A 15,722-nucleotide genomic window follows, 5' to 3' on the forward strand; every position below is an offset into this window, starting at 1 on the left:
GGATGGACATCTTGCTTCTATCTGGATGGACAGAACAAAAACCCAACCCAAATGCAGAAATTATCAAAGGAGGAAAACAGAATAGAAAACATATAATACAGGAGAGGCAAATGAAAGGTGTCCCATAGTAAATAGAAATGGGACATTCATTCCTCCTAGTATGAAAAAACCAGTCTCCCTTGTAATGAAAGGATCAGATTTATGAGAAGAGGTGTGGTTAATTTCCAGGAGCTCAGGAGTCCAGCTTCTTTGCCCAAACCTCACACAGTTGCAGTGTATATCACCAGTTCTTCCCAGCTCCTCCCCCTCTACTGCAGAGGTCACATACTAGACAGAATCTGTGGTACCAGGAGTTTTTTCCTCCAATATTGATGTTGAATTATCACAGGACATGATCACAGAATCACCAGGTTGGAAAAGACCTGCAGGATCATCGAGTCCAAGCATTTCTATCAACCACTAAACCATGTCCCTGATCATCTCATCCACCTGTTTTTTAAACACCTCCAGGGATGGTGACTCAACCACCTCTCTGGGCAGCCTGTTCCAGTGCCTAATGACCCTTTCTTTGAAAATTTTTTTTCTGATGTCCAGCATGAACCTCCCCTGGCGCAGCTTGAGGCCATTCCCCCTTGTCCTGTCCCCTGTCACTTGGGAGAAGAGGCCAGCTCCCTCCTCTCTACAACCTCCTTTCAGATAGTTGTACAGAGCAATAAAGTCTCCCATCAGCCTCCTCAAGGCTAAATGATGTGGGAGTATTGCCTTGTCATGTGATGTGACATGGGTTGGAGAACTTAAGCCAAACACTGACACCAGGATTGTCTGTGCCCCTTAATATGTCATACACTTCAAGTACTTCAGGATAGAGAGGTGGCTATTAGTTGAGATAGATCTGTTTCTCTCCAAGTTCCCATTCAAACAAATGTGCACGCTTCTTTAAATGCTAAAGCACTCCTGTGATCCCAACTGGTGAAGAAGAATTCAGTTTTGCCAGTGCGTCTTGTGGCTGAACTGTTGACTGGTGGAGATTGTTTTAGTAGCTGATACGGATGGGACTGCATTGGGTTTCACTCCTTCCACCTTGTTCTGTCATCCACAGTTGTGCCCCTCCTGCCACATCCTTCTGCAGGTAGTATATTCCCTTGGTATCAAGACACAGAAAGATTAACAGAAGAGATAGGAAGGCAGCCTTCTCATTCCTTTGGACATAGTCTATAAAAATCCGTAACGACAAACTGTGAAGGGGATGTAACAAAATGGAAAGTTAAGAAGATTAAATGACAGAAAAATGAACAAAGCTAAAATAAAGCAGAGAGATCCATCTTGCATAAGTTAAAATAGGTATTTTTTTATTATTTCTGGTGAAGGCAGGATCAGATCCACAAAATTTCCAATGTTTTCTTATAATCCTATACTATTCAATATACGAACAAACTAAGGTGTTGCAGCACTGGCAAAGCTCTGTCTACTTAGATATTGTGTTGGGTCCTTCCATTTTAGTGGGCTCATCTTTTCTTGGGTTGATACACTTTCTGCAAATGGATTCGTTGTGTCTTTCCCCCCTTTCACAGAAACTCTGTTGCTGCCAAGTGGTAGTTTTAACTCCCTGTCACTGAGTAAATTCATAAATGTATTAGTTTCGTCAGGGACTGGAACTGAGGACCTGTTGGAATGACAGGGAATTGTTGGCTGGAGGTCTGTAGTCCATCTTCCTCCTCAAAGTAGAGGATCAGCAATACTGGATTGGGTCAGTCTTGGCTAAGCCTTGAAAATACTCCATACATAAAGAGTGCCTCTAGACAACCCATCCTCTTGCTACTCTACTGCTGGCAGCTTTTTTGCTTCTGTCCAGTGTGAACTTCCCAAGATGCAGTTTGTTACCATGGCCTCTTGTTAGCATGGCACTGCTAAGAAGAGTTCAGTTCCGTTGCCTTTGTAACTGCCCTTAAGGTAGTTGTGGGATGTTACTACATTGCCCTTTAGTCTCCTCCTCCTCAGACTAAACAAGCCCAACTCCCTCATCCTCGCCTTTTAGATCATGTGCTTTGGATGCCTGACCCTGTTGGCAATCCTCACCTGGGATCTGGAACTGAAGAAGCCCAATAGCACCACATTCTGGCCACAGCATCCTAGATCCAGTCTCACTAGCACTGAACAGAAACTTGATTGCCTCGATCTCTTGGTCATCCTCCTTCTCGGGAGTGCACACTGTTCCCTAATGTTCTGCCTGGCATCCCCAACCCCCTGGAAGCAGGGCTGCAATTCAGCCCATCGCTGGAACACAGCTGTTGGTCTCAGACACAGGACTGGGCACACAATGAAACTTGGAGGTTTCTGCTAGCCCCCTCTACAAGTTTCTCAAGGTCCCCTTAGCTTGTTGGGATCACATACAGGCTAAAGCTCCGTTTTCATCAGAAAGCACACTTTCCACAAGTCTTGGATGGCACGATGACTTAACACACCTTATTAGATAAAGCCGAAGATACATTGGAACTAGATGATCTTCAAATTCCCTTCCAACCCAACCCAACCTGTTTTATTACTCTATGAAATATTCATGATCAACCAAGGGACTGATTTCTACAAGAAAGCTGTGGAGGGACAAAGGCTTTTAGTGATAGGACTAGGGGCAGTGGGTATAAACTGGAGAGGGGCAGACTTAGGCTTGATATAAGGAAGAATTTCTTCTTGATGAGAGTGGTGAGGCCCTGGCACAGGTTGCCCAGGGAAGCTGTGGCTGCCCCATCCCTGGAGGTGTTCAAGGCCAGGTTGGATGGGGCCTTGGGCAGCCTGGTCTGGTGGGAGGTGTCCCTGCCCATGGCGGGGGGGTCGGAACTGGATGATCTTTAAAGTCACTTCCAACCCGAACTGTTCTATGACTCTAAGTGACTGACAGAACAGCAGAAAAAAAAGAGGCTGCCTCCTCCCCGGCTTCCTCTTCCTCCCGAGCCCGGGTCCCTCCCCTTCCCGGCGGCGCTGTGGGCATGTGAGTGGCGGCGGCGGGGAGCGGCTCCTCCGCGGCCCGGAGAGACGCGCCCGCCCGCGCATCCCGGCGCCCGCCTGCCCCGGCGCCCCCTGCCCCCGCACCCCCTGCATCCGCACCCGCGCGGCCCCGCACCCTGCACCCACATCCCCGTAGCCCTGCACCCTCACCTGTGCATCCCCGTAGCCCTGCGTCCGCACCCGCGCATCCCCGCATCCCTACACCTGCATCCCCGTATTCCTGCATCCGCACCTGCGCATCCCCGCATCCCTACACCCCCATCTGCGCATCCCCATAGCCCTGCAACAGCACCCACGCGCCCCCTCACCCGGACGTCCCTGCACCCTGCACACACATCCCCGCATCCCCCTGTATCCCTGCATCCACACCCGTGCATCCCCACATCTCTACGCCTGCATCCCTGTATCCTTGCATCCGCACCTGTGCATCCCCACATCCCTATCCCTGCATCTGTGCATCCCCGTATCCCTGTATCCCTGCACCTGCACCCACGCATCCCTGCACCTGCATCCCTGCATCCCTGTATCTGCACCCACACATTCCTATATCCCTACACCTGCACCCACGCATCCCTGCACCCGCATCCCTGCATCCCTGTATCTGCACCCACACATTCCTATATTCCTACACCTGCATCCACGCACCCTTGCATCTGTGTATCCCTGCATCCGCACCTGCGCATCCCCGCGTCCCTACACCCACATCCCTGTATTCCTGCATCCGCACCTGCGCATCCCTACACCCGCATCCGTGCAGCCCTGCATCCCTACATCTGCATCCACACATTGCTGTATTCCTGCATCCGCACCCATGCATCCCTACACCCACATCCCTGCATCCGCTCCCACACATCCCCGCACCCCTATGCCTGCATCCATGTATCCCTGCATCCACTCCCACGCATCCCCACATCCGTACACCTGCATCCCTGTATCCCTGCATCCGCACCTATGCTTCCCTACACCCGCATCCCCATATCCCTGCATCCACTCCCGCGCATCCCCGCATCCCTACACCCACATCCCTGTATCCCTGCATCCGCACCTGCGCATCCCTACACCCACATCCCTGTATCCCTGCATCCACACCCGCGCATCTGCACGGGCGCCTGTCTTGGTGCTGCGTGGTGCCAAGGCTGGCAGGTGGCGAGGCTGGGTGCTGCAGGCCTCTCTTCAGCTGGCGTCTCTCGTGTTGTTGCAGGCTGCCCCGAGTGACCATCCTCCACGACTGCCTGGGCTGCAGGACCTTCGAGCTGCCGCCTGCTGTGGCGGTGGCGGCCGTGAAGGCGCGGATCGAGGAGGAAACTGGGCTCCCCTGCGCTGAGCAGCAGCTGTGGCTCGGTGGGACAGAGGTGAGCGGCGCAGACAACGAGGCAGAAAGCTTCATTTCTACAGTAAACCATTCATGGTGCAGAATGTTCTGATCAAGATCCATCTCATTTTTTTGTTTCAGTTATCTGATGGTATCAAGATTGCAGATCTTCAGAAGTCTCAAAATCAAGTTTTTCTGAAGCTTCAGTCAAAAGGGTTGAAAGGAGGAGGTATGAAATATACTTGTCTCTGTTTATGAACTGTATGGTCAAAGCATTTTCTATTGCAGTCTGGAGTTAATTGGAATTATTCACATTAAATGCGAAGACATTATTTTTCGTGAAAGTTCTAGGTATCCCTTCACTTGTTCTTTTCATTCTGCTTCAGGAAAATTAAACTTACCTTTTTAAGTGCCTTGGTATTTGTTTAATCTTTCATTTATATTTTCACGTGTAGAAATTACAACATTGCTGTCCTTTGGAATCAATAAAACTTGCCATGCAGCAGCATTAATAGCTGCCTTGTCTCATATAAAGTAGGCTGAATACTTGTAAGCAGTTTGGATACTGAAAGGATGTTTTCAGTAACTGCTGTGTAGGAAACTATACCATTGGTAAAAAATTTTTGATTTCTTCTGATTTTTTTTGTTTGTTTTTCTTTTGAAAAGAAGGAAACTCTTCTTTTCACGCAGATATTATAATTGATATTGGAAAATGTTGTATTTCTTAGTCTATGGAAGCCATGAGTGTACAGGTTGATGGTTTCCTAGTGACAGAGGGAAATGAAGCACTTTTATGGTAGCCAGAAGTTCATGTCCACTTTCTGTAGAACCTGCAATGGTTAGAAGATCCATTATGGAAATGAACCCCATGGTTCTATGGTGTCAAACATTTTAATTTCTTTCATTCTTGACTGTTTACTCTGTTGATTTTTTGCTGTATGTGAGCTGTGATAAGACAAAATAAGAAGTTGTTTTCTTCTTTGTTTTTTTAGCCATGCAAGTGTATGGAGAAGATAGTGCAGTAGGCTTGAGAAATCTTTCATGGAAAAGAAAAACTCTTGCTGTTTTTTTGTGCCTAGGGGTGGAACATTTGTCTGTGACATTTTCATAGAGATATCACTCTAAGCAGTCCATGTCTAGATAAGGCACTTGACATTTTCTGGCCCACAACTCTGACTTAAGTCAGTCTAACAGATCAGAAGGCTTTAGTACTAGTCTTGTGTGTTCATTCTGGAGTCTTTCAGTTCTGAGGTGTTTCTTTACAGCAGATGAATCAAGGAAAGCCCTGAATTTGACTTCAGGAAGTGCATGGTCAGTAGAGCCATGCATGTTGGCTGCTGAAGTACTCTTAAAGATCACCCTTGTCTCCTCTGTGTTCATTCATCGCTGGTGTCTATCAAATAGTGCATAATCATTTCATGTGATTGCAGCATAGTTCATGTTAGAAGGTACATCTGGTGTTCTCTAGTCCAGCCTTCTTTTCAAAGCAGGGTCAGCTCTGAGGTCAGATGGAGTTGCTCAAGGGTTCATCTGGTCTGGTTTGGAAAGTCTCCAAGGATGGAGACTGCACAGCCTCTCTGGGTTCCTGTTCCAATGCTTGGCTTTCCTTACTGGGGAAAAAATTTCTCCCTCAGTTTTGTGGAATCAGTATTATGTTAAATATCACCGGCTGTAATACTCAAGAAAAATCAATTCAACCTTTGATAAAATAAGTCATGATCTAAAGACAGAGTAATTTTTATGACATGCATACAGTACCTGGGCTCTTAGATGAAAAGAGTTAGAATAATGTCTATCTTCAGTCCTGTCACTGAGAAGTTACTTGTTTGGTTTTGTGGTTTCCATAGGGAAATGTGTTGTGTAAACTCTTCTGTTTGCCTGCCCAAGTTAGACTTGGAGATCAGTCTCTTGTTTCTAGAGAATGACTTTTAAGGAAAGAAACACCCGAACTTTCCTACTATTGATCAGTTTACCTTATTGTGGAAGTTTGCATATTGTGTGTTGACTTCTGTATGTTTCTGTAGACTGTAAAAACAATAACAAAAATTATAAAATACTTCCCACGCTTTAAGGTGTGAGTTGTGATTTCTTGGTGTTTTTTTAATTGATACTATTAAGTTACCTTAAATAGAGTGATATGAAACTTCCATAAAGACAATGTTTGATGTTTTCTCAGCAAATAGATCTTTCTTATCTATGCCCCTTTTCATCTTTGCTGAGGATTCTGTGTTGGGTTTTTTTAATCTAATATTTTGTTCTACAAATAATGTGTATCTGTGCTTCGTAACACACAGATATGGAAAAAGGGAGGGGAAGAGAGTAATTACTTTATTAATAACTTTAAAGGGAAGTGCTAGATGGGGCATCAGTAGAGTGTTTTCCATACAGGGATTGAATCATTTATATTTGTTTGAAGGATGTGTTTTAGAGGTTTGGATTTAGGGAGTTGCTCTTCAGCCTCAAACCGCAGTTTGAATGGAAGAGTACTGATCCTTTCATTCTGTGTTAAGATTCTTTCTCTTGAAGCAGAACTTCATAATGCTTGGTAACCTTTCTGAAACTCTTCCCTCCTGTACGAAGCCTGGGTAACACCAAAGTCACCACCAAGCTCAGCACCACGATTCCAGAAGTGTACACTAGAGCCAAAGTGTTCCATGTCTGTGTGTAGCTGTCAATAAGGATCATCACTGGCTATAAGAAAGTCAGAGCCACTGCTGAGCTAGAATAATGTCCTGCTAACTAAAGTCCTTTTGGAGTTGCTATATTTTAACATCCAGTAATTAGAGCTGGGGTATAACAGATACAGAGACTTAGCCCCCAAATTTGTTTAATCCAGATAAAAACCAGCATCCTGACACTAACACCAAGACTGCTGTTTTTTTTAAATAAAAAGATTTATAATGTAATATTTTTACAGTTGAGTTTGGAAATATAAGATTTCACTGTATCAGGCCTTGATTTAGTTTTAATTTTTTTTTCTAAATTCCGAGTAATTGTTTAGTGTTTCTTTTTATTTGAAATTAAATGCTTAGTAGCATAATACACAGATTATTATTTGTTTCTTTGCTTTTTAGGTCGCTTTGGACAAACAACTCCGCCACTTGTTGATTTTCTTAAGGATATTTTAAGAAGATACCCAGAAGGAGGACAGATTCTTAAGGTATGTAACAAATGGTGTGTTTTAGCAGTCATTTAATATGCATGACCTAGTACTACTAGTTTAAAACTTACTGGCAAATCCTGCAGTTGTCATACCTTATTTGATATTCATGCTAGTACAGGAGATACATGTTTCCCCATTTCTGTGGGGGAGGCAGTTAGTTGTGTGGCTTTTTGTGTGTATGTGTGTGTATTTAACATCTTTTGAGTTTGCTTATCACAGATGCTGTTGTAATTTATGAAAAAAGAAAAGATGCAAGTGTTATAAGTCAGAGACTTCATAGTGTACTTTATGTGAGTGAGTTATCAAAAATGTTTATTTTGCTTGTTACTTTATTGTTCATCTCTGCTATAAGCTGTGGTAAAACCACATTATAGTATATACAATTTTTCAGGAGGGATTATCTTAGTATAAGATTGGGGTAAGATGGAGACTTCAATAAAAATCTTGCTGTAGATTTTGTGAGTAGCGGAATACATTTTCCTTAGTGGGCTTTGACAGTGTCAGAAAAATTTCATCATTAGATTAAGAGCACTTTTAAGATGGGAATCTTTGAGTGGCTTTTGGGAGACTTGCTCTAGAGTGAATAAAGTAACAAACCCATTAGTTTAGTATGAGCTGAAAAACATTTTTAGTCTAGAAATTGCTTCTTATAGCAAAGAGTGTCACAGGATTTTCTGAACTGAGGTCAGTGCTTTTTATGTGTTTTGTCATTGGTCCACAAGACTTCAAAGAATGCAATAGTAGATCATGCTACGTTGTGATTTTCCACATTTGAATTTTGAATGTTACATGTACAAACCTTACAATGGAAATAACAGCGCTGATTTAAGCCTTAAAACATTTTTGGTAAGTAGGATGATGGATAGGTAGAGGGGAATTCACCTTACCTTACTTTAGACATGGCCTGAACACGTATCCTGTGAAGAAGGGCTGAAAGACTTGGAGTGGTTCAGCTTGGAGAAGAGATGACTCTGATGTGACCTTATTGCAGCCTTTCAATATGCAAAGTGGGCTTATAAGAAAGATGGAGAGAGACTTTTTGCTGGGTTCTGTAGCAACAGGGTAAGGTGGGAGGGTTTCAAACTAGAAGAGGATAGGTTTAGATGGGGCATAAAGAAGAAATATTTTACAGTCAGTGTGGTGAGACACTGGAAGAGGTTGCCCAGAGAAGTTGTGGATGCCCCATCCCTGGAAGTGTTCATGGTCAGGTAGGATGGGTCTCTGAGCAACCTTGTCTAGTGGGATGTGTCCCTGCCCATGGCAGGGAGGTTGGACTAGATCCTTTCCAACCCAAACCATTCTATGATTTTGTGTTCAGAAAAAACACAGATCTTTCTGAATTTGTCAAGTCCTGTTTGAAGAGAATCTGGAGTGGTTAGGTTATAGTTAGATCTTAAACTTCTCATCTAGAATGCTTCATCACAGATGTTAGGAAGCTCGTTTCCTTAGTGTATGGAATGCCACATTATAACTAATGAGTTTTGGAAGAGATATATATCTGTATATATAAAACACACCAGTACAAATGGTGACAGATGATGAGAGTTCATGAGTGTCTCTTGGAAGGTTTTCTTTGCAACTGTGCAACTTGATTAATTTTAGTGTGAATGCTTAAGATAAGCATATCTTCAGTTGTTTTGGCAAAATGTGTTGTGAATATTTTCTTAGCAGTGTCTGTTCTTAGGGTGGGTGCTTACTTTTTCCCAATACCAGCTAAATCTGTAAGATGCATTTGAATCATGAAGGGTTCAGACCTTCTTAAAAATTTAAGCCCATTTTTTTATTCCAAAATAAAGAAATAAATTAACGTCCTTGGAAATCAGGTAGGTAAATCTAAAACTAGAAATGTTCCTCTTTTCATAGTTTACAGTGTAGAGTTAACAGACTGTTAGGGAAGGATTACTACCAGGAATTTTGCTGATCTATTAAAATGGATTTTGCTATTTGGTTGCTTCAAACAATGCTGTTAACAGCTGAATGTAGCAGATGTTCCGTGTGCCACAGCACGAATGCAAGTCACTGACTACAGGGTGGTTTCCATACTTGTTTTTTAATTTTTCTAGAGGCTTTGGCTATCTTTTTTGTATCTTCTGGAATGGTTGCCATAGTCATTCTTTTGGAAGAAGAATTATATGTTTTTTGTAGTTAAATACCTTGTGGAAATTCTTTAAAAATGTGTTATGTATGCGGAACTGTGGGTTTATTTCTTGCTGTCTCATTTGCTTCAAAATTCTGTACAAGTAGCAATATAAACAGTGTATTTTGGTTACTTGTGCAATATGCCTTATAGACAGAACATACTGTTGCAGAGTGAAAGATTGAGGGGTTATAGTTCTGAAACCAGATATTGGATAGCAGTGAGCTCGTTTTATTGTCAACACTATATTAGAATGCAACCTAATCTGAAATATGTGCTCCTACTTGCATTTTTAAAGGTGTATCTTGTGAGCAAGTCTTTTTAAAATTTTTTACACATAACAGAATGGAATTTATGTTGTATGTATATCATTGGATGCAATTTGATTTACTGACATACCTTTTCACTCCAGCTGAGATACTTCCTTATGTCAAACTTACATATGCCCACAATAATGTACACGTTGTCTGTCTTATGTATGTATGAGTGTATGTATCTTTGGAGCCCTGATACACTTTGATGATTCAGTTTAAACAGAGCATTGTGTGAAGCTCTAGTCCTGTAGGTATATGTAATCGTGCTTACGTGTCTGCAGTGTATATTGCTATTGATGTAAATGGGACTGAATAGACATATTTTATTAATGGTAGTGTTTACAGAAGTAGTTTATTGTCATTTTAGTTGCTAGAATTTTCCACAGCTCTCATCACTACTAGTACTATTTAACAAAGTCTTAACATCAGCCTCTTTCTAGTCTATGGGCTTGATTCAATTGGTGAGCTCTGTTGGTTCACGATTTACAGTTACTGAGCAGAACTGTTTTGCAGACTTTTACTGCAGGGGCATTAGAAGTGAGCACCATGGCTCTTGAACAGCTGGTTCATATTTCGAGATGTTGACTTAAATGGAATTCAGTTGATGTAAAGAAGGACTGTGTATTGCCCTTTTATGACTTGTTGCCTCTCTGTTGTCTTACAGCTGTCACGTGGGCTTAACAGCAAACTTTATTTTTTTTTTTACCATCCTCTGTTGTGTTGAGAGTTGTACAACTCTAATTTGGGATAATAATTACAATAGTAACAATTTAGTAGCTTATTAATAAATTTTATGAATATTGGTTATATATGGTAGTTGAGCTCCAAATTCAAATAACTTTTATAGTATTTGTGTATTCCTTTTATAATAATGTCTGTTTTCATTGAAGTAAACTGAACAAAACTATTTTAGTTGAAAAATATGAAAACAGTTACACTTATGATAATTCCTTATTATTTTCTACTGTGTAAGTTGGAAAGTCACTGCTAGAATCTGTGCAATGTTGATGAATTATACTTCGGTTTTGTTTGGTTGGTTTTTGTCACAGGAACTGATACAGAATGCAGAGGACGCTGGTGCCACAGAGGTTAGGTTTTTGTATGATGAAACTCAGTATGGAACAGAAACGCTATGGTCAAAGGACATGGCACAATATCAGGGTAAATATAATTTTCATTTATTAATTTTGGCCATTATTCTTCAATATGCATGTGGTTCTATGTTTTTCTCTTTGCTGTATGGAGATGATCATATAGGGATGGCTCCATTGCTACTTCCATTGCTACCTATCAGTAGCAGCTTTCCAAGTGCTTCCAGTTAATATTATTTGAGAAAGAATAAAGCAGAGCATGAAGATTAAGTTGCTTCTCCCAGGGTGACTGTATCCTGGGTTTATTTTCTGGGTTCGTTCGGTGTCCGAAAATACAAGAAAGGATTTTTAGTTGAGCAAGTAAACAAAGTTCAATAAGACCTAACAGATAAGAGAATGCTTGGGATATTAGACAATAATTTTCAGATTTTTTTCATTAACCTTTTCAGAACTGTTACCAGTTCCTAGTGTAAAGATGACCCTTTAGATTTCAGCGCTCTCCAGACAGTTCTGTTTTCTTCCCCATCTCTTATTTTTTCACCCTTATACCAAACTTCGCTGCATGCAAAGGTTTTTACATCATCTAATACAGCTTTGTGTGATAGAGGTCAATTATGTATTTGTCAAACAAATTAGTTTTTATCAAACAGATCATCCCGAAAGGCATCCAGTCATGATTTGAAAATTTCAGTGATGAATGGTCCGCTACTTCTTGTTTTTAGCTTTATTTCAGTAGTTGATCATCTTCATTATGTTTTCTAGTTTGAGTTTGTCTTACTTTCTAGACACAAGTTATTGTTATATTTTGCCATGTGTTTCCTTCCAGTGGAGGTATTAGACTGTGATTAGTATGTCTTTCAACCATGTTTTTGATAGACTGAACAGATCAATTTCAAGATTTGTGCCACAGGACATTTCTTCTTTCAGAAGTTTTCTTGTTTTCTGCTTTTGGTTCAGTTTTTTAGAATCCTCCTTTTATAATGTGACATCAGAACTAGATACCACATCAGAATATAAATCTCTTAAGTACCATATGCAGAGGTAGATCCATCTTCTTCTGTTTTGCTTGCTACTGTATACCTCCCTTTCATTGCCAAGTATAATTTGTTTTCAGTTTGAGTCATACCTTCTCCATTAAGTTTGCACATGTCTGAAGAAATACTTTCTCAGTATTGTAAGTTTGTTTCCTAGAAATTTTTAACAACAAATAGTTTTCTTCTCTCATCTTTTTAACACTTGCCTCTTTATTATAGGGCCAGCTTTTTATGCATATAATGATGCAGTTTTCACGCCTGAGGACTGGCATGGAATACAGGAAATAGCAAGAAGCAGGAAGAAAGATGATCCCCTGAAAGTTGGAAGATTTGGAATCGGCTTTAATTCGGTTTATCATATAACAGGTACTCTGAATAGGTATTTTAAAATGAAAATGTTGAAGTTTTAAACTGTTTAATTTTTTTAGATCTTTGTCAAACATTTATTTTCTCTATAGTGCATTTCTAAACTAGATCCCTGGCCAAGTTAACTCAAGAAGCATTCATATTTTTCTAAAACTCAAGGTATCCTTTGGATTTTGCAGGTTTTTAGGAGGAGGTTTGTTTCTTCTTGTTAACATCAGTATGTACTTAGTCACCTGTATTGAAGTGAACCTGCCTGTACACAGTTATTTCAGTTACACACTGCTGTTTGTATTGTAGAGTCCCTTAATGTAGGGTAGCTATGCAAGCAGAAAAATGAAAGATTTGACTAGACCAAAACTTTTATGCAGGTTCTTTGCATAATAAGCCGTGACATAAGCATAAGCATATTTACTTTTGGGAAAGATAGTACTTACTCTTTCATAAGCTGGTAATATTCAATCTTGAAACGTATTATTCTGGCAGAATGTTTTACTGCTGTACAGAAGAAGCATGTATTGTAAAGAGTGCTTACAGTTTATGTAGTAATGTTAATAGTACAGGATAAGAAGCAATTTTTGGCTGAAATAATGTTTTTAAATTGTGAAGTGAGTTTCTAAGACACAGGATGTTTCTTCACAATCTCTTACCTTGTAGAGTATGAATAAAAGCTTAGTTAACATGTTCAGTGGTTTGATAACTGAGAATTTATACTTTTAGATGTACAAGATTACTTTTTGCGAGCCTTCAAGATCTGCAAAGTATGAAAGCAATAGTATACTGTCTTTAGTAAATTAATCCTTTTTTCCTTGACTACATTGGAAAGATATAAGTATAAAGTTGAAAAAAAATATAATTTTTCTTGCTTACTGTTTGCTAAAATTCAAATAGTTGTATGACTATTTATATATTTATTTACAGAATAGAGATGTGCTTGTTTCTTCCTGTCAATAAGCACTGAATGACATGTTATCAGAACTATACTAGTTCATAGCAATTTTATAACGCTTGTTTTTCTTGCCCTTTTAAATTTTTTTTCCTGGAGACTGTATTTGAAATGTATGTTGTTTTTTATGTATACAGATGTCCCTAGTATTTTCAGTGGTGACCAGATTGGAATGCTTGATCCCCATCAAACCCTTTTTGGACCTCATGAATCAGGCCAGTGTTGGAATCTAAAAGAAGATAGCAAGGAAATCAATGAACTTACGGACCAATTTGCACCATTCATCGGTGTATTTGGCAGCACTAAGGAAACCTTTAAGAATGGGAACTTTCCTGGTACCTTTTTTCGTTTCCCACTTCGTCTGCAGCCTTCCCAACTGAGCAGCAATGTTTATGACAAACAGAAGGTTTTGGAGCTGTTTGAATCCTTCAGAGCAGATGCAGACACAGTATTGCTCTTCTTGAAGAGTGTTCAGGATGTTTCTTTGCATGTTAGGGAAGCTGATGGAAATGAGAGGTTGATTTTTAGAGTAACTGCTAGTGAGAACAAGGCTTTGAAACATGAAAGACCCAATTCTATCAAAATCTTAGGAACTGCAATAAATCAGTACTGTAAGGGAGTTCCAAGCAATAGCATAACATGTGTGACATACCATGTAAATATAGTTGTAGAAGATGAGAGTGTTAAAGATGCACAGAAAACATCTTGGTTAGTATGTAACTGTGTAGGTGGTCGAGGAATGTGTACTGAACTGGATTGTTTAGCTGATGACTTGAAATTTGTTCCTACTATAGGAATAGCCATGTCTTTATCAACTAATGGGGAGGAAAGAGGAGCTGTAGCAGATTTTTCAGGAAGAGCATTTTGTTTTCTGCCTTTGCCTCCAGGTGAAGAAAGCAAAACTGGACTCCCAGTTCATGTTAGTGGTTTCTTTGGTCTCACAGATAATAGGAGGAGTATCAAATGGCGAGAGCTGGATCAATGGAGAGATCCAGCAGCTTTGTGGAATGATCTTCTCGTGGTGAATGTAGTGCCAAAGGCATATACCACCCTTATTTTGGAAGCTATCAAACGAATGGAAACTGAGAAGAATTCGGATTTTCCATTGTCAGCCGAAAGAATTTATAGGTTGTGGCCTGATGAGAATAAAATAAGGGTACCTTGGAAGCCCATTGTAGTACCTCTCTTTAAAGAGCTGCTTCAGCATACAGTTATTTACTCAATGAGTAATCAGTGGATAAAGGTGGAACAGGTGCACTTTTCTGAAATGGATGAGAGTTTGGAGTACACACAGTCTGTTCTCAACTACCTCCAGAATTCAGGGAAGCAGATTGCCAAGGTACCAGCAAATATTGCTAGTGCAGTGCATCTTACTGTTTCTACTGCTAAAGCTGTGAAAAAAGTGACTCCTGCTGTAGTGCGACAAGTACTAAGGAAATCTGGACACAGTGGACCTGCTGAAGAAAAGCTTCATCTCTTAGAATTTGTGCTTTCTGATGGAGTCTACAGTGAACTGATTGGATTGGAGCTTTTGCCATTACAGAATGGAAATTTTATTCCTTTTTCCTCATCTGTGTCAGAACAGGATGCAGTTTACATAACCTCAGAAGAATATCCCAGGTATACTTAATATTTTAAATACTATTTTCTTGTGGTTTCTTTTTTTTTTTTTTTTTAGTTTAGATGCTGAACCAGAAGTTCAGACTTATTTGCATATCAGCAAACAAGGTGATATACAGCAGCCAGTAATGTAATGAAATAATGAATAGATCAAACCAGTTTTCAGTATATGTGTGCCTGTTTGCGTGCATGTATCTCATTTGAAAAGTTTAGCAGCTACTTGCCATGATAACTTTGCGAAGAATTATGTAATCTAGGCTTTAGGGGAATACCTTAGGATATGTTTCAAATTAGTTTTCTTTGGAGAATTATAAATAGGAGGATGTTAGAAACATGCATACTAGGAAGTACATTAAATTAGGTAATAAGAGCTGTTATTAAATTTAAAGCTTAAGATTACTTCAGGTTTTTTTTTTTTAATGCAACACAACTTTCAGCAAAGGGCTTAGTACTATGCACTTACTAGGGTTGGGAAGTAAGCAGATTCAACCATGGAAAGAAGAGGGCTTGCCTTCTACATTGGCTTTCCCTTTGTTCTTTCCAGTGCCTCTCCAGTTAATCTTTTCTCCTTGCAAACTTCCCAGCTGCATCAATGTTCCAATTAGGTCCGCACTTCATCTGCCATAAAAGCTTGCCCTCACACTGGGGAGGGAATAGGAAAGAGTAGGCTAGCTGGAATAAGTGACCTTGGGGTTACTGGGGAGAAAGCATGATTGCTACTTCTTTTTTTCTGTACTAG

The 15,722-nt window shown here is 40.5% G+C and overlaps 1 protein-coding gene across 1 annotated transcript in view; it reads left to right on the top strand.

Moving 5' to 3' along the window:
- The window catches only part of SACS (sacsin molecular chaperone), a 57,439-nt gene that overhangs the window by 23,859 nt on the left and 17,858 nt on the right, over positions 1-15,722 (top strand). The window contains exons 4-9 of the mRNA XM_069883223.1: positions 4,205-4,355; positions 4,457-4,544; positions 7,390-7,475; positions 10,979-11,090; positions 12,274-12,420; positions 13,501-14,983. Coding sequence (XP_069739324.1) covers positions 4,205-4,355; positions 4,457-4,544; positions 7,390-7,475; positions 10,979-11,090; positions 12,274-12,420; positions 13,501-14,983 — 2,067 coding nt within the window. The remainder of the gene's footprint in view (positions 1-4,204; positions 4,356-4,456; positions 4,545-7,389; positions 7,476-10,978; positions 11,091-12,273; positions 12,421-13,500; positions 14,984-15,722) is intronic.

This window comes from Phaenicophaeus curvirostris, chromosome 1 (genome assembly GCF_032191515.1).
Source record: "Phaenicophaeus curvirostris isolate KB17595 chromosome 1, BPBGC_Pcur_1.0, whole genome shotgun sequence".
NCBI classification, from domain to species: domain Eukaryota; kingdom Metazoa; phylum Chordata; class Aves; order Cuculiformes; family Cuculidae; genus Phaenicophaeus; species Phaenicophaeus curvirostris.